Below are 20193 nucleotides of genomic sequence, written 5' to 3'. Positions count from 1 at the left end.
GTTTTCTTTACTTATAATTTATGGCTTTTATTGGTTAAAGGAGTGCTAATTTAAGCTTCCATGTATGATCCTGCAGAACATATAAATATATATATATATATATATATATATATATCTATCTAACTTGTAAGCTGCTGGGTCTTCTAGCTTTTTCTTTGTTTCCAGGCTTCGATCTAGCTCTATGCTTCATGCATGCATGTAGCTGATCATGGAAATCTATGTGAACACGGAACTAACTACTCCATCCCCCTGCCTGCCATCTCATGGTCATGGTTGTGAACAGATCGACCCTTGTCGAAAAGGAATATTCTATATATTATCAAAGAGAGATATATCTCGTCATGACTCATGGAAGTAGTAATTACATGGAGAATTAAGTTTTTAACTCTTTCGAACCGATGATCCCTAGCTAGCTGCTGATACTGATCATGAAATAAAGCATATATATATATGCAGGTTATGATCAAACAAAGGTTTCGCAACCTTATCTGCGTGCATGAGACTTTCAACGGCCCTACTGCACATGGCATTGATCATAATTTTTTGAGCAATTAATATTATAATTTATATGATGGTAATGCAGCTGCAACACATGAGTTGATCTTTATAAGCCTCTTGGATCATTCCTAGTGAAAGTTCAACATCATGGTGGTCCAAACTTGAATTATAAATCCCGATCATTCTAAGCTGACACAGACTGATCTGGCTGTAATTTCTGATTAAGAAAAAAGAAATATCCTGCGTAATAACACAAGGTTTGCATTCATTGTGCAGAGCAGACAGCTCCACCCTTAGTCATGTTCGATCAGTCTTTCATATAAACCCAGGCACATTAAATCCATACCATTAGACTGCAGAAAATGCTGACTGATGAGTTCATGTGTTTAGACAAAATGGATTGCTATTATGAATGATGATGGTATTTTTCATTTCAAGTGCTGGAGAGTCTTATTTATTAATTAAGTGAAAATTTCAACTATATATGAGTAAGGTGGAAAGATAAGAGAGACACAATAACCAGTAGCTTTGAGATTTCCATGCATGATTTTGCAATATCAGTGATGTCATACTGAATGATGAACAGAAATTCTGTAGTTGATGGGGAATCAGATTCTGTAGCATATCTGACATTTTAGATTATTATTATTACTTCAGATGTCAATGTATTATATACGGCTCGGCAAAGCAAAGGATGTGCACAATATTCCCCCATAAACTTGAGAACTTTATCGTCAAATCTGCAGATAATATGTTCATCACATACAAACAAAGCACGAGTTTGTCTGACTATATAGTTGTTCAGCGTGGGTACAACTTCTTCAATGTTTTGAAAATGATGTGTAAGCCTCTTGGGGTTTTTCCTTTCCCTTTTTTTTTTAGAGCTAAAGAAGGTTTGAACCAAACTTTTGGCATGTAAAAGCCAACCATCAAAAAGCCTTTTTTTATGTAGCTATTATGATCCGGTTTGTGGAGGGAAATCTCTCTCTCTCTCTCTCTCTCTCTCTCTCTCTCTCTCTCTCTTCTCTCATTTTTCTTTTTCTTGGATTGCATTTGATATATATTAGGTGGTCCATGAGGTGTAGAAGATGGTGTAAAAAACCAATATCCTTTGTTCAGTAACTAAGAAATTAGCCCCATTGATAGGGATTGGAAAGCTTCACCACCACATCAATAGAACACAGCAAACCCTTACCCACTTGTTCTCAACACCCCTCATCTCTTCAACAGGAACACTTGCTTCACTTTCCTTTAACATCCTTTCAAAGTATTTAAGTATGTGGGGTCTTTATATACTTTGAATTGGTCTTTGTGCTATGTTATTTAACACTAGATGAGTGGCAGAGTAGTCTGGCCTGATAAACATAGAATATTAATTTCAAATTCCATTAAACTTAAATGATTTAATTCTTGGTCATTCAATATAAAACTAGATGATATGGTTTGACAGGATAAAATTTCTACTTAAAAAAAAGTTGATGTGTAGAATACATCTAATAAAATATTTACATGACATAATTTAAGTCGACTCAAATCTTAACATTTAAGCAGCAATATATATCGTTGTGCTCGACCACACCGGCTTCATAACAGAATAACTCTAATACTAATAAGATTTCTCCCAACAAATTTTGAAGTATAACATATTAGAGTAGAGGTATCTTGACGCGGAGATACATGTGAACGTGTGATGTTACGACGCACGTTAGGAAAACATGCTTACTCAGCTGCGTGCATACGGGACGAGGTTGGAAACGAACAGAGATGCATGGTGTCTTCTCTGGTTAGTGGAGGTATAAGAAAGCTTTAATGGTGGAGGAAGAAGGCTCACACACACTCGCTTAGAAGTAGGAAGAAGTCATCAGTGCGTAGTTTCATCTTTTCAGGTCTCGTTTGTGGTGAAGATGCTGTAGCCTATAACAGAGAGCGTAGTCAGGATTTTATGGTCATATCTTTGTGAAAGGAAGAGAGAGAATGATTAACAAAACGCTTGCTTTCACGTACCTCTACCTACTAACATACATATTGCTTTCTGCCGGAGTCATATTGTACAACAAGGTACGTACGTACTGATTTCTTTTCCTATAATCTGGGTGTGTACCTTCCTTTTATATTTGTCTTGATGCTGTGGATTTCTTCCGTGCAGTGGGTTCTGTCTACGAAATACTTCAACTTTCCGTTTCCTATAACGCTGACCATGATTCACATGGGCTTTTCCGGAGCCGTTGCATTTTTTCTTGTTAGGGTTTTCAAGGTATATGGATTTCTTATGCCTGACTGTGAGTCAAACTAGTGTTTGATTCTGAGTTTGCTCTGGTACTTTCATGGTCACTCATCTTTCTCGCTTATAGTGGTGATCATAGGTATCTATCTCTGTACGATTTGTTTGGTTTTTAAAGTCTCGAAATTTTATTGAAAATCCATCCTCAATTGTATTTCTTTTTTCTGTTTTATGTTCTGTTATTCGTGTTACTTCAATCTGGTTCATACTTTGTGCTTTATTCACATAGATTTGATTTGTGATAAATTGGGCAGAGATATCCATTTTGTGCTTTGTGTTGCTGTTGCACTCTGCTACACATGCTGCAAATACATGATTTCATTACTTCTCATTGCCTTCTGTGTTTTTCTTTTAAGAGAAAAGCTCCTGCTGGATGGGTTTTTTTTTTTTTTTTTTACTTAATGATTAACAAAGTGTTTTTAATGATGTTGTGGATTTTTTTAAAAATATATATATTTAAAAGTGTTAAAAAATGCATGAGGGAAAAAAAAAAGATGAAATGCACTGATGTAGTTAGATTATTCTTTGAATGTGTAGGTTGTTTCTCCTGTGAAAATGACATTTGAAATGTAAGTGACATAGTTTTTCAATTTCTTCTACCCCCGTCCTTTCTTTTTCTGTTGTTATGCTCTCATTTTCTTCATTTGTCCTCTCTTTGAAAAAAATCCTTTTTCTTGATCTCTTTTTAATGGTGAGCAGATATGCAACCAGTGTCATACCGATAAGTGCCTTCTTTGCATCAAGTCTTTGGTAAGCACTAAAATCTAACTGAACCAGGCCTTTTGTTTGAGTCCCTTTCCAGATTTTCGTTATGTTCTTCTACTTTCTTTTTTCTATGCAGGGCTTGTCTCCATTTTCCCTTGAATTATGTTATTTGTAATTTGTGATCTTCTATTACTATAAATGAGTGCCATATTGTTAGAATTTTATGTAAATATATATAGCGGAAAAAATATCTCAAGGATAATCTGTGTAGTTGTTCCACGAGTGAATCTAGTGTTCAAACCTCCGTTCAATCCGAATTTGCCTTCACCCGATGTGTGAGTGTGCTAGAGTAGCAAACGTCATAGCTTCCATCTTATGATATTGTCAAAGGTCAAGAAGGGCATTTAAAAGAAAAATATAGGACTCACACAGTGAAGAAACAGGAAACCATTTATTCACTTCCATATCTTCTCGCATAAGCACATGTAGTATGAAATACATGCTATGGTGGATCTCTTTTTCTTAAAGAGCGTATGTACATATCAAACATTGTACAGATCTTAGTCCAGACACAATTTCTGCGTCTAACTCGAGTTTCTCCATTTGCTCACCTCCAAGGCGTCAAAGAGAATTTCGCATCTGACTTACCACAGGCTACATGGATTGTGAGGTGTCCATGCATAGTAGTTCTCACTAAGGCAACATTATTATTTTTTTTGCGTCATACTTAACCCTTTCTAAACAAGTATCGAGTAACACAATACCTCATCTTTGTTCACTACCTCTTTACAGTGACAAAGGCGATCACTCGTGTGAGTGAGCCAATCTAAGTCTGTTAACATACCTTGTGGGCGTGTACAATTCATGCAATATGATAAATAAAAAAATTGAAAGAAAATATTACACTGCATTAATATCTCCAAAGAAAGTTTACATTACTGTGTCAACGAAATAAAATTATAATCATAGTCTACACAATCCTAAACTCCTAACATGAGCCATAAAAGCGTCTTTTGCTATGGGCTTTGTCAGGGGATCAACAACTATGTGACTCGTAGATAGATATTTCAGGACCACTTCTTTTTGTGCCACCATGTCTCTAATGTAGTAATATCAAACATCAATGTATTTGGTTTTTCCGTGATACTTTGGATCTTTAGCATATGCAAGAGCAGCCATGCTATCGCAAAGTTGAAGGAACCTCCTCAACCAAATAGCCTCCTAAACTGCTGTTGAACATGTTATGTACTCTGTCTCCATGGTGAATAAAGTTATGCAGAGTTGTTTCTTGCTACTCCATGTAATGGCGCCATTGTTCAACAAGAAAACATACCCAATTGTGGATTTGCGCTCATCTAGGCCACTGCCCCAATCAGCATCATTGTAACCATTTAGCTGCAAATATGAATTCTAAAAGTACAATATATAGTCTATAGTTCTCTTAAGATATCTAAAAATCATTTTGATTGCTTTCTACTGGGCCAGTCTAGGATTAGATTGGAATCTACTGACCAAGCCAACTGCATAGCATATATATCGTCGAGTACACATCATTGTGTACATCAGACTACGAATAACGCTAGCATAGAGAACACAAGTCATCTTCCCTATCTCTCTTGGAGTCTTAGGACACATTTCTTGGCATATGTTCTCACCTTTAGCAATGGAGTTATCAATGTGTTTACAATTACTCATTTGGAAGTGTTCAAGGACATTCTTTATGTAAGTCTATTGAGACAAATACAGAAGTCTCTTTGAACGATCTCTATAGATCTTAACTCCCAAAATATATTCTACCTCACTCATGTCATTTATCTCAAAATTGAGGAACAATCACTCCTTAATGACGATAATCATCCGCTTATCATATTTCCAAATGTCATCAACGTATGGTGATAACAATACAAAACTCATTTTGGACCGTTTTATATAAACACAGTGGTCTTCTACGATCATCAAAAACTCATTTGAGCGAATGGCTTTGTGGAATCAAAGATACCACTATCTAGATGATTTCTTTAGACCATATATAGATCGTTTAATCTTGCACACTTTGCACTCTTGACCTTTAATCACAAAACCCAAGGGTTGATGCATATAGATCTCTTCATCTAGTTCTCCATTGAGAAAAGCCATTTTAACGTCTATCTTATAGAGTTCCAAATCCAAATGTGCTACAATGGCTAGAATCGGGCGAATTGAAGCAAACCTTACTATTGGAGAAACGGTTTTCTCATAGTCTACACCATCTTGTTGGATATATCATTTCACCACGAGGCGAGCTTTATACCTTTCTATTAACCCATCCGCTCTACGTTTGACCTTTTTGTTCCTAATGGCTTTCCAGCCTAGCGGTAAGTCTACCTGATTCCAGACTTGATTAATCCTCATAGACTCCATCTCATCATTTAGTTCTTTCATCCACTCATCTTTAGTAGAAGATGAGAGAGCCTCTTGGATGGTTCTAGGCCCATCATCATCTTGCTGCCTCACCATGACAATTTTCCCTTCAATTCCAAATCGATGACGGGGAACATTTCCACGTAAGCTCTTACGTGGTTGAAGCTGTTGTGGATATCCAACAAGTGGTATTTTGTTACTTGGAGCCAAATCACTCCCATTGTTCCTAGGAGCTTGAGATGTTCCATCATTCTCAACTAGATGCTTGAAGTGGCTTCCTCTTGATCAACAAGCTCTTAGAGTTCCAAGCTCTTATCAACCTCACCTCTAATTGGAAATTCATTTTCGATGAAATTCACATTTCGTGACTCAATTTCAAATACCGTTCCATCAGGTTGTTCACCGATTAATACATATCCCTTAGAGTGAACAAGGTATCTTATAAATATACACTTCTTCCCTCTAGAGCCCAACTTTCTATATTTATGAAAAGAATTGTAAATGAAGCCCGCTGAACCCCATGGCCGCAAGTTATTCAAGTTGGGTTTCCCACCAGTCCAAAGTTCATATGGAGTAGACGACACTGATTTGGAGAGCACTCTGATAAGGATGTAGATTGCAATCAAAAGTGCATCTCCCAATATAATATTAGTAGATTTGCTTGTACCATCATCGATCTATCCATCTTAAGCAGTGTCTGATTTCTCCTTTCCGCCATGTCATTTTGTTGTGGCATATATGGCGTCATCAACTACCTTTTAATTCATTTTTCATCACAGAGCCTTTTAAACTGTTCAGGCAAATATTCACGTCCACGGTCAGCTCTTAAAGCCTCTATACTCTTGTCTAATTGATTCTCAACCAAGCTCACGTATTGCCTAAAGCAATCCAATGCTTCAGACTTATGGGAGATCAAATAACATGACCATCGTGAAAAGTCGTCTATGAATGTGTTGAAAAATACATCCCCGTGTCTTGCTCTCACACTCATTGGGCATTTTAAATTTTTAAATATATAATTGAACCATACCTTTCATTTTGAGTTTCTATCCAGATTTTCCTTATGTTCTTCTACTTTTTTTTTTCTTTGCAGGGCTTTTCTCCATTTCCCCTTGAATTATTTTATTTGTAATTTGTGATCTTTTATTACTATAAACATGTGCCATATATTCCCACCAAAGATTAATTATGGATCTACTCTGCATGCATGTGTTTTGTTGCACAATATCAAGGTGAAATCCTTGATCTTTTTTTATTATATGTGATGATTTCACTGGTTTTTTAAGACAATAAAGTTTTTCTTTATTGATTCTTGGATAGACAGTGAAATTTACTTTAAATATGAGCGCGCTTGCATTCGTGCATGTGTGGTAGTGTTTCAGAAGCTAACTTTGTTGATAGAAGGGCCACCACTGCCTTATTTAGGTTTTGGACTGTTATCAGAGGTGAGGTCTTTTGAAACAATCTTGATGTTGGTGGATTGACGTCCGTTGACAAGTTTGTTTTTGCTTCTCATGTAGGTTTGGTAACACCGCTTTCTTGCACATTTCTGTGGCCTTCATTCAGATGCTCAAAGCATTAAGTATGTTTGGAGTACCTGCATATTTTGTTAGTATCATGATAAATTTCTTTAACAACTAGATCGCCATTTGTATCTTAATTTTGATGTTTCAGTGCCTATGGCAACATTCATCATGGCTATTATGTGTGGCATTGACAAACCAAGGTGTGACGTGTTCTTGAGCGTGTTGCTAGTCAGTATTGGAGTTGTCATTGCCTCATATGGGGAGATTCATTTTAATGTACTCGGTACAGTTTACCAGGTTACAGGCATCTTTGCAGAAGCTCTTAGGCTGGTCTTAACTCAAGTCCTTCTAAACAAGAAGGGCTTGACTTTAAACCCTATCACCAGCTTATATTACATAGCTCCGTGCAGGTACTTTGTTTTGAAGTTTCTGGGCTTATTTTCTCTTGAAAACGTATGCTTAGGATTGCCTTGTTTAGTTACATAGATGAGACAAAAGTTGAATAAAATATTGTCAAAATATAATTTTTTAATATAATTTTTATTTTGGGATATCAATTGTTTCTTATATTTTGTATGAAAATTTAAAAAAATTGTAATAATTGGATAAGATGAGATGGTTTGTATAACCAAACGAAATTATATAACAGTTGACATCAACCTTTTTAGTTTCTTGTTTTTGGTTTATAAATACTGCAATTTATATTGCAGAAAATATATAAATTTTGGAGGATGAACAATTCTGTGAAGTCTTTTGTAGCTATTAAGTTTTGTTCTTCTTCATAAATCTATATACACAATGATTTTTAAGCACTTACATTGGTGGGTACCTAAACGTATCAGCTTCTCACTTGTTGACACTTTCACATGCAGTTTTGTGTTTTTGTTTGTGCCTTGGTGTTTACTGGAGAAGACTCAGATGCAAGTTTCCCAGAACCAGTTTAACTTCTGGATCTTTTTCTCCAATGCTCTCTGTGCTTTGGCCCTGAATTTCTCCATTTTCTTAGTAATTGGTAGAACAGGAGCAGTTACCATCCGGGTTGCTGGCGTTCTTAAAGACTGGATGTTGATAGCCCTTTCAGCTGTCATATTTCCAGAGTACACAATTACAGGGTTGAATATAATTGGTTATGGGGTTGGTAAGTCTCCATCCTTTTTTAAGTGCAAGCTTTCAGTCACACAACACATTTCCTACCTAATCTAGACCTCAACACTTTCACTTTACATTAAAATTCCTTTTTACCCCTACAGCACTATGTGGCGTTTTCATCTACAATTACATTAAGCTTAAGGATGTTCGAGTATCTCAACAATCTGCTGAAAGTATGCCTGGAAGGATCACTAAGGTCAATCTCATATATTATCCTTTATATATTAAAAAAATTCTATTTATAAGTCAGTGTGGAATCTGGACAACACACCTAATAAATCACTTACTGGATGATATGCTCTACTCATTGGTTCGATAACTCTTATATACTAAGGCTGGTGCATTCAATAATCTGTTTACTTCAAATGTTGGTGCTCTCTCTCTCTCTCTCTCTCTCTCTCTCTCTCTCTCTCTCTCCTAATAGCTGTGCTTTCAATGTTGGGTAATACAATACATACAGGATTAGAAGTTGGAGAAGAAGTCATCTTACATATTCGTACCTATAGCTGGAGGGAATAGTGGCGACTCTGATTTGGATTTTGATGAAGAAACAACTCTACTTTCAACATCGAGGCTATCTCACATTGGACGTTCTTCGCAGCTCATGCATGATTCATGACAGCGTAAAGGCAGGCCATATATTATTGTTATACATTTCCGGATTCAAAGCCGATTCATTTGTATTTACTTATATTTATAGCTTGTATTTACTTCTATTTGTAGCATAATGACATAATCAAAGTCTTAAATTTGAAAAATGCTATTCGTTATCTTTTAACATTTATTTTTTCATTATCTCCTAGCATTAACATGTCATCAAATGATTTAAGTAAACAAATTAACTATAGTAATTAATTTTTTAATCATTTGAAGTGGTCACCAATGATGAAAGAATGATGATTAGGGCCTCTCTTTCATTTTATTTCATCATTACAACTTTCTCAAATTCTCACACAAAATAAAATAAACAATTCAATTTTTTCAAATCTCAATTCAACTTTTTGAAATCCCAAAACAATAATAATATTATAAAATAATATTCTCACAATATTTTCTTCAATTTTTATCTTTCATCTAAAACCATCTAATCTCGTCTCTAAAACCAAACCAACCCTAAAAAAGATAATGATGAATAATACCTTTCCTTTTGATTTGGACATGCCTTTTTTTTTTTTTTTTTTTTTTTATCTACGGTATATATCTCAGCAAATCTTGTTTTGCCCACTGGAACCGAAGAATTTGAAAAGCCCTTTCCAGAATTTACTCGTATACTCGTGGGGATTCCTCAAAAAGTGGAGAGCAAACTAATTTAGCACAACATGCCATTGCTCTACCCAAAAAGCATGCTGTCATTGAAAGGGATATGGCATTCAAAACAAAGCAAAAAGGGCTCGCTCGCATGTGATTTACACACAACAGAGAAGAATCGAAAACAGAATATGCACATAGCAGGCAAGAACCAAAATAATTATGGAAAGTAAATTAGAAAAACAAAATAACGACAAACGACCCGCAAACGGCATTACTCTGAGCACCCCTTTGCATGAATTTAAAACACAAACCATTATGGGCGGAAAAAGTGCTCCGAAATAATGAATCTAAATGAAATGTTCTGCAGCCCACAAAAGCCTCCTTGAGGGAGCTGGAGGTGCCAATCCAGGGATGTCCCTGATGTCTTTGTTCTTGGGATTCACAATCTGAAATTGTACATATTGCAGAGAAATACGCTAAGTTTTTGTAAGCTTTGGTGTGCATATATGTACAAAATGCATTTACATAATGCAATACGCTAGTCCATAACTGAAATCAGCTAAAAAAGCAAGAAATTCATACCATACTATTCATTTATAGTCTTAATACTTTACTTTCACCTTTATTTTTTATTTTTTCTTCCTTCCCTTGAGAATGTCTTTTTTTCCTCCGCGGGGAAAAAATAATGTTTTACCCGACCAAAACGTTTTGATTTCTCCAATAATAGAATTCAATCAAAAAGTTAAATTAGTTGGGATCAACACGTTGGTCCATGACTCAGAAATTTTGCAGCTAAGTATTCGAAGGTAATAGATAAATGAATTTTACAGCTACGTATTCGAGGTAATACCTTGACAATAATGATGGCTATTACACCACAGACAATAAGGAATAGAAAAAGCATGATGCATTTATCTGTAGCTACCTGGAATAAACAAATAAATTTAGTTTCAAGAAAATAAATGGAAAACAAGTTGTATTCCCCGGGGAAGGGGGAAGAAAGAACCAACCTGTCTACCAATCTCCCTCACAAGCTGGGAAGCCTTCTTAATTGAGAAGTTAATTGTGTCCAGCTCATTAACAATTCGGCCCATTTGGTCGGTCTGCAAAATATCAGATTATAGTATAGAAGGCTACAAACAGATAGGAAGAAGAATAACTGAGATTACTCCATGGTTATACTTACTTGACCCTTTAATGTAACAGCAGTTTGAGTTCCCACTTCAATTGTTTGTTCAACAACCTAACGGTCAATTTCAAGTGTCAAGAATAATGGCAACATAAACATTTTGAGCTAACACATGTTTCAAAACACTTCACCTTTTGAGTGCGTTGAATGGCCTGATCAGTCTCATCCATTGTCTTCGTTCCAGCATTGATAAGTTCTTGGTTTGTCATTGCTATAGGACAAGACACGTAAAAGTAATTTTTTTAGAACTCTTCTTTGCAAAGAATTACAAAAAGATATTACTACATGCATACATACATATCTGCATAAAAATCCCAGGTTCTTTATCTTTCAAATGTTTGATTCACATATATTTCGCAGTCATATGAAGTTTGGGCAACTTATTAAAATACAATCAAGTGTTATTAGAGGTATCTTGTGACAAGAAACTCTGGCATCAAAGCCTTTTCTCACGTACACAGGTAGTTAATAAGATTGGGAAAAAAAAAAACCCTCAGATTCTCAGGAAATGATTGGACTCAGGAAATCCATTTAAATAATGAGGGGAAGAGATGTTTGGATGTCAAGATCACCTCAACCCATCTCAAACCAATCATTGATGGGACCTACTACTTTTTCAACTTCCTATAAAAAGTTAAACTCATCTCAACCTACTTCATACATTCAAACACATCTTAATAGAACCCACAAACCACTACTATTTATAGATCAACTTAAGCCTCGTTTGTTTTCACAGATGAGATGAGATAAAAGTTAAAAGTTGAATAAAATATAGTTAGAATATATTTTTTTAATATTATTTTTATTTTGAGATTTGAAAAAGTTGAATTGTTTATTTTATTTTATGTGAAAATTTGAAAAAGTTGTAATGATTAGATGAGATGAGTTGAGAAGTTTTGTAAAAGTGAACAAGACCTTAGATCGTCTGAAATCACCTTAGCATCCAAACACAGCCTTAGGGTGAGTCTCCTTCATTAAGTTCGTTAGTTCTCTAAAGTAGATCAAAGATCAGAACCATCTTATAGACCTGAGTAGAAAAAATTTAACTCAGATTCTCAGGAAATGATTGGACTCACGGAATCCATTTAAACGATGAGGAGATGACTTAGGTGAGTTTCCTTCATTAAGTTCGTTAGGTCTCTAAAGTAAATCAAAGATCAGAACCATCTAGAGCTCAGTAGAAAAAATATTTCAATTGGAGATGATGATTCTACCATAATATGTCAGCAAAATTTATTACACTTCTCCACAGTCAGAAATTGATCCAAATATGTTTGACAGAGAATTTAGATGAAATGTTAACCTCATCCAAAAAGTTAACTTTTTGTGCATACCATATCTCCAATGAGGCCTAAACTATGTCCGTCACTGTGAGGAATGCTCGCCAAATATATCATCAAATAAAAATCCAAGTAATCATCATATGCCTCAATCCAAAAACACCATTATTCCATCCAATATTAAGCAAACTCCACAGAATTTTCTTGACTAGTAATGAAATAATTCCGGCCCCTTCCAAACTCCACAGAATTTTCTTTTCAGAGTACCACATCATTCTTTCATTTTTCTTATTATTGTTTTCTCTTTTCTAGTGAAGGAGGGTATCTCCAACCCATTCTGGGTCAAGACTAATCCCTACGGATGCATGCAATCTCTTGCTGGAGTCTTCACATATCAAATGTAGACACAACATTAGTAGAATAGTTGTGTCGCCGCATTCCCACAACTCTCATCTATGAAGATGGATCTATTCCAGATCCAAAGGCTGTGTCAGTTATCATTGCATCGGTTGAAGCTTTTGAATTAAAGGAAAATTGGCATAGGTACAGTTAACACAGAATTAGTTGATTGACAGCTAATAATATATCAAGTTCAAAGTGCATCCATAGGTCTAGCACAAAACATATTCATCAATGGAACATATTAGCACAGCTATTTTCAGGTAATAATATCAAACAAGTTGGAACAATCTGTGAATCAGAGTGGAGATGGGTCTCACATGATGCTACTTGGAAATTGTCATCAGCCGTAGGTTCACTAACCCCTGCTCCCATATCAAAGAGTTCAACTCTCTTATTACCAAGGGTATTCATATACCTGTGGTTCAGCAAAAGAGATTATTACACATGCATTTGAAGTCCAACAATACCCAGCAGATGAAGAGTGGACAGAAATTTTGTTAGATTTGCTAGCTGAATATGACAACCAAGTAAATTTTTTAATTTAGTTGTCAAATTATAAGTGATAAGCTGAATATTTTCTTTCATGGTTCAAGTAGTATCATTCTAAAACAAGTTAACCCCAGACAGAACAGATCCAAACTCCTGACCCTTAAAAAGAAAATGAATATCAACACTCACGTTTTTCTCAATGCCACGTATGAATTCAGCTCTTTGATCTGCAAATGTGAAGTATTGCAACATAAGCTGAGTTTCAAAAGAAAAAACACAAACAGCATCAAAAATAAGCAGCACCATGGCACAAAAAAAAAGCAGTGCATCATTTCACATGATGTATGACAGACGTACATGCATGTGTGTGTTTATAATGCATGTGTATATCCATGTCATTAACACCAAAAATAAACATAGAAGGTTCCAAATACTGACCATAGACTGCTTCTCATCGTTGAGTTGCTTATTAACCTCAGGAGGATTTCTCCCTTCCTCATCTTTAAGTTCACGATCAAACTCCTTAATTAATCTGAAATGAATTACTAAAATATGAGTTAATAACGTATAAATCCCAAACACACAAATCTCAAGAACTGTTATCCACAATATTCGTACATTAGTTTTTGGTACATGACAAATGGTTGGACACTTTCCTATCCTCCACACCAAAGTTCAATGCACAAATGTTTGATGAATGGCAAACCAGAATTTTTTTTGTTTTTTGTTTTGTTGGGGCAGGGGAGTTAAGGATATAAACAATGCTACATATAAAATAAGTAAAATCCCATTCTCTGAAGAATTAGAATCCAACATGAAAGACCCAGTGACGTACCTTTTACACTCCCTCATTTTTCCTGTAAGTTCTTCAAGCTGTTTACTTTGTCTATTAGAATCTTTGATCTTATCAAGCCTCTGGAAGCCATTTCTGAATGCAAAGAGGTAACACCATCATAATCATCAACCAGTCATCCCAGCAATGTATCCAGACAATCATTAAAGAATTACAAGTATCTATCCTGCAGCTCCCAAACAAAAGGGAGGCCGGATAATCAACATAAAGTACTACTTAAGAAATTGTATAAACAAAATTCAACATATTAATAACAAAATAAAAAGGTGATCTGCAGTAATGATGTCTATGTGAAATCGGAAACAAGTAAAAAAAATGATATTAAGAGAGTATACAGCATCCCGGAGGAGTATGAAATTATTATATCTACAGAATGCGGGGCATCCAATGTTTTGTAAATGGGACATACCACCCCTAATTCACTTGAACTGAACATTAAACTAAGAGAGAGTTTAAAGCTTTAAAAAGTTGCAGGACTACCTAAATCATATAATAATTCATATACGACAGAGAAGTATAAAAAATTGCCATGTATCCCTTGAGCATGTGAGAAGTACATGTTTTTTTAATGGACACGTGCCAATTTTTTACTTTGAATTTTAAAAAAACATCTAAATGTCACATCCTCAATGGACACTTGTCAATTTTATAAATGTATTGGAGGAAATTCCCTCCAACCAAGTTTGGAGGAAAACTCTCTCCTGTCATAAAACATCACTTTCAAAATGAACATTGTGATCAGTTGAAACTTTCATATTTGAGACTTTTGGATAAACATGGTAAAAATCCTACTTCAATCGAGCTTTACTAGTAGGAAAGTGGTTGTGGAATTACCAAAAGGAGAGGGCAGCTTTGCGGAAAGTAATTGACTCCAAGTTTGGTAGTGGATAGGGAGGCTGGTACTCAAATGAGGTACATGGTTTGCATGGGGGTGGGTCTGTAGAGATGTATCAAAAAAGGATGGAGGGTTTTCTCTAGACACACTAGACTAGAGCTAGGGCATAGTTCCAAGATAAAGTTCTAGCATGATTTCTGGTGCAGGGATAGGGCTCTCAAGAATGCTTTCCCAATTATCCATAGGATTGCACGCGGGAAGGAGCCTTCAATGGTTTGATTCATTAGAATTGTTTTGTGGTTCTCTTTAGTAGAATGTAAGGTCTCGTTTGTTTTTGCAGATGAAATGAGATGAGTTGAGATAAAAGTTGAAAGTTGAATAAAATATTGTTAGAATATATTTTTTTAATATTATTTTTGTTTTGGGATTTGAAAAAGTTGAATTATTTATTTTATTTTGTATGAAAATTTGGGAAAATTGTAATGATTAGATGAGATGAGTTGAGTGGAGAAGAGTTGAGAAAACGAACGAGGCCTAAGTTTCCTTAGAGAGTTATTTGACTCAAAATAGGTGCCCTCACTGATTTCTTGAACTTATTGTCCTCTATTGATTTTGGAGCTGGAGGCTCAAACAAGATACTTTGGAGTCCTTCCAAGAAAGGGAAATTCATTGTAAGTTCGTTTTACAAGGCCCTCATCTCTCAAGTGAGTTCTCCCTTTAGATGGAAAAGTATTTGGAGGAGTAAGACGCCACTAAAGCAACTTTCTTTGCCTGGACAATTTCCTTGGATTTTTTTTTTCTTTTTGATCGGTAAACAAAATTTTATTGAGCATAAAATAGACAAAGGCCCAAGTATACAGGACATATACAAGAGCGTCGCCCTATGCATGCAAGTTTAACGATACAAGAAAGTCATGAAAAGACATGCCATTAAAGTCAATTATAATCGACAAATGGAGTAAAGTATTGAAAAATAAACATCTAATCTCATCCATTGACCGCTCTCGGTCTTCAAAGCTTCTTGCATTCCTCTCCCTCCAAATACACCGTCAGACAAATTGGGACTATCTTCCACACTGTTGCCCCAGATGCCTCGCCAAGAAGCTAGGAGGTCAATCACCCTTTTCCGCATCACCCAAGCTAAGCCCATCCAAGCAAATAAGTCATTCCACAAGGTCATAGAAATCTCACAATGAAGTAACAGATGATCTACGGACTCTCCATTATTTTTGCACATACAACATCAATCCATGACTATGAAGTGGCATTGCATTGTGAGCGGTCAAATGATGATTCAAGTTTTTTTTAAGATAATTAATAAGAAATTTTATTACCAAGAATAGGTAAAGCCCAAGTACACAAGACGTATACAAAGGAAATACCTACTACACTCTCGAAAGCAGAAAAAAAAAATAAAAATAAAAATAAAATAAAAAAGATTATTACAAATCCAGAAAATTATCATCATTCAGTACAAGAGTCTTAGTTCACATACACAAAGTATTAAGGGGAGATTTGGATAATAAGTTGAAATGAGATGAGTTAAGATGAAAGTTGAATAACATATTATTAGAATATTATTTTTTATATTATTATTGTTTTGGGATTTAAAAATGTTAAATTATTTATTATATTTTGTGTAGAAATTTGAAAAAGGTATAATGACTAGATGTGATGAGATGAGATAAGATGAGTTAAAAGGCTTTTTGTATCCAAACCTCCCCTAAAGAAAAAGTCCCTAAGTTCTCCTATAGAACGTTTTGTCTTCAAAGCATCTCTCATTCCTTTCCAACCAAAAACACCACATCAAGCACAAAGAAATCATCTTCCATATGGCAGCTACATGTTTTCTTCCCTCAAAATCATACCAACCTGCAAGCTTCTAAGTTCATCCATTGACCACTCTCGATCTTCAAAGCTTCTTGCATTCCGGGAGTCGTCATGGATGAGCACTCAATGAAAACTTTTAACCCTTGACTAAGGAAGGCCAGATCATTGTGATGGATGGATTGGAGTTGCATGTGCAAGAAGAGTGGGGAATAACTTTTAACCCTGTGGAATGACTTCTTTGGTAGAATAGAATTAGCATGGGCAATGCCCAGGAGGGCGGTAGACCTTTTTACAATAGTGTGGAAGATAATTTTCATGTCTTTTTTTACTTATAAAAAAAATTCATGCCTTTTGTGGTGCATTTGGAAAGAAAGGAATGGGCAGCATTTTAAAGATCAAGAAAGGACATTGGATGAACTTAAGAGCCTCTTTCTCGACACTTTGTTCCTTTGGGCAATAGCTAGAGATTTCAATGGACTAAGCTTTCAGGACTTCTTGTATCTACTTCTACTTATGAGATGTCACCTCTTGTATACAGCTAGTGTACTCGAGCTATTCCTTTTCTTTATTATCAATAAAAATTTTGCTCACATATAATAAAAACTTCTTACATTTTCGTTCAAGATGGAACTTTCAAATAAACATGGAATTTTTTTTTCTTTTTTGCTTGAGATGGAACATTGATTGGGGACAAAAGAAAACTGTAAAAACTTAGTTACACAAGAACTTAAATGTAAGATACCAAAAGGTTAAAAAATAAATTAAAATAGAGATGGAAGCTTTTCAAAGCATTGTACAATGTCAAGTAGATCTGGTCAAGAAAGAGATGTTGGATGGGAAAGGGTAGAGGGCAAGATGACACTACCTTAGCCGCACCAATTTACCTAAAAAACACTTATTTTACTGTACATGCACAATACACACTATATAAATTGTGTGAGGTCTTGTGTATTTGGGCTATGCCTATTTTCGTATGAATAAAAAAAAATTATTTATAAAAAAATATTAATCATGTGAGGCAAACATTGCAAACCTCAAATGTAGCCATATCAACCTTCTTCCACCCGCAGGTGAATCAAATTATCCTCTTCTCAAAGTAGATTTATGCCACCTCTTTTCTATAAGTAGAGGTACTAAATTTTATTATAAGCACTAGGGGTGCAGCCCAAGTTATATAAAGGGGAATGTGTATCTTAAGGATGGGTGGACATTTGCACCTCTTCTTTAGAAATGTGTAGACATTTTTTGAGAGAAATGATCGATAGTCACAACATCGATTTAGTATCGGTAACAGCAAGTTCCCCAGTATCATGAATTCAATTTTAGTCATTGCTAGAAGCATTCATCAATAAAATCTACAGACACAAAACAAGATTACACCGGCGTTGTGGGAAGGAACTATTCTTTTCTTCAACTTTCAAATTAGATAAATACAGAAAATGCACTTCACTGTATTACGACTCTTATCTAACAGATAAATATTAATACCAGCACATCACCATACTAACAACTGAAAACTACATCCTCCAGCTTATATGCCTTTGTACTCTATTTTCTTCTTCAATAGGCTTTCTCACACAATTATTACTAATCTGATTGAACCCATCTAACTGTTCCATTATACCCAACACAAGTTTCTAAAGAGCTGCCTATGCATTCGTATAACTTAGCAGCAGTAAATGCTCTGAGAGATTTAAGCACAGGTACGTGCTCTCCTTGGAGAATAACACAATTAGGTGAGACAACCAAAGTTAGCTACCTTTGTCAATGACATAAACCAAAGGCATCCACGATAATAATATATCAACTGTGCACGAAAAAAGTATTCAACACTCCAACCAAGAAACATTGGCAGCTAAGAGAGCACAATATTACTTAGCACCAAGCAAGAATCTTTTTGGCATGGCAATGAAGTAACCCTTTTCGGGAATAGGCATAGTCTTTTGTTAAAAGCTAATATGCATAGTCAGTAGCCACGAATCACCATCTAGCACTAAAGGTATCGAATAATGGAAGCATTGCTCTGGTCACAAAGCCAGATGCTCTCTTTCATTTAGCTGAGTGTTCGTGGAGAGTAATTGGTTCCCACCCCTATTCTTTGAACCTCGTATTTTCAAACAATGGACTCATCGAAACCTAGCTTCCAATTAAAGCCAAAGAGCAATATTCACAACCATAACACAATAATCACGCATATCATAGAGAGAGAGATAGAGAGAGATTAATGGGGAACATACGCAAGGGCTCGGAAATTATCGCGGATTTCACCGTGGATCTGCTCCAGCTGAGAGCCCATCGGCAAGTCGCTCGCCATTGTCGCCGGAGACTAACCCCACCACCTCCACAAACTTTTCGGCGAACCGATCCCGACCAAAATCCTCCTTACTCCACGGATTTGAATAATAATAATAAACTTTATGACATCAATAACCTTCTACTGGTTTTTGCTTCCGAATAGAGGTCGATGGAGTTTTTGGGAGGGGGGGGGGGAAAAAAAGAAAAGAAAAAACCCCCCAATGGAAAACAATCCAGCTGCTAGTTTTCACATGAAATAAAAAAGAAGAAGAAATCGAAACGATTGAGAGAGAGAGAGACAACTTTGGGGCAAAATGCTAACTGTATTTTTAAAATTTTAAGAATGCAGAGAGAGAGAGAGAGAGAGAATCGCTCTTGGTGATGACGCGGCTAAACTTACAGATTTTCTCCGTTTGATCACCCGAGGGAACAGTTGACACCCTGGCAAGAATTACCTTTTTTTTTCTTTTTTTTTTTAAGCAAAGAAGAATGTATTTTTTCAAATTTAAAAATATATTCAATCTAAACAAGAAGAGTATTGTGTTATCTGTATAGGGGTGGTAAGTTCTCAATTTATCTCATTTTATTTTATCTAATTGTTATAATTTTTTAAAATTTTTATATAAAATAAAAAAAATAATTTAATTTTTTCAAATCTCAAAATAAAAATAGTATTAAAAAATATATTTTAATAATATTTTATTCAATTTTTAATTTTAATCTCAACTCATCTCATCTGCAAGGCTGTACTTATGATATTGTTTACAATTTTATTTTATTAGTTTTCTTTAAAAATTTAAATTTTAAATTTTATAATTTCTAATATATTAATAAATGATACATCAACACATATTATTATGTAAATAAAAACTATAACTACAAATAATATTTTTAAAAAATTTATAATAGTAATTACCGTGCTCGGAGGCAGAAACAGTAAAACAAAAAAGAAATTAGCAAACAAGAATGTTTGGGCAATGTACAATATTATTTTTCTTTATTTTTCTTCGGATAGCAAACAAGAATGACAATAAGATTTTAAAAAAATGATGATTTAATAACTTTTAAACTCAAAATATGTATATTTGTTTGGTTATTTAATAAGTTGTTAAGTCATCTCTATACAACTCAAAGAGTTGTCCCTTAAATAAAAAAATAAAAAATTCTACTCAACCTCTAGTCTGCCTATCACACACCACACACATGCCTA

The 20193-nt window shown here is 35.1% G+C and overlaps 2 protein-coding genes across 2 annotated transcripts; one reads left to right on the top strand and one right to left on the bottom strand.

Moving 5' to 3' along the window:
• Positions 1 to 2073: 2073 nt before the first annotated feature.
• LOC109013047 (probable sugar phosphate/phosphate translocator At3g17430) lies at positions 2074 to 9343 on the top strand. Its single transcript, XM_018994981.2, has 9 exons — positions 2074 to 2556; positions 2645 to 2752; positions 3317 to 3348; positions 3479 to 3529; positions 7405 to 7466; positions 7559 to 7820; positions 8283 to 8548; positions 8661 to 8755; positions 9020 to 9343. Exons 1-9 carry the CDS (start codon positions 2473 to 2475, stop codon positions 9023 to 9025), a joined length of 966 nt encoding a protein of 321 aa, XP_018850526.1. The 5' UTR covers positions 2074 to 2472; the 3' UTR covers positions 9026 to 9343.
• A 594-nt stretch (positions 9344 to 9937) lies between these two features.
• On the bottom strand, positions 9938 to 19385 carry LOC109013048 (novel plant SNARE 13-like). Its single transcript, XM_018994983.2, has 10 exons — positions 18926 to 19385; positions 14006 to 14098; positions 13609 to 13702; positions 13360 to 13397; positions 12999 to 13096; positions 11131 to 11210; positions 10997 to 11053; positions 10821 to 10913; positions 10661 to 10735; positions 9938 to 10256 (listed from the first exon to the last, which is right to left on the bottom strand). The coding sequence occupies exons 1-10, from the start codon at positions 19000 to 19002 to the stop codon at positions 10158 to 10160; spliced, it is 804 nt and encodes a 267-aa protein (XP_018850528.2). The 5' UTR covers positions 19003 to 19385; the 3' UTR covers positions 9938 to 10157.
• Between the last annotated feature and the right edge of the window lie 808 nt (positions 19386 to 20193).

Source organism: Juglans regia, chromosome 12 (assembly GCF_001411555.2).
Source record: "Juglans regia cultivar Chandler chromosome 12, Walnut 2.0, whole genome shotgun sequence".
Taxonomy (NCBI): Eukaryota; Viridiplantae; Streptophyta; class Magnoliopsida; order Fagales; family Juglandaceae; genus Juglans; species Juglans regia.
Note: the sequence above shows the minus strand (reverse complement) of the source record. Positions and strands in the feature narration are given on the sequence as shown.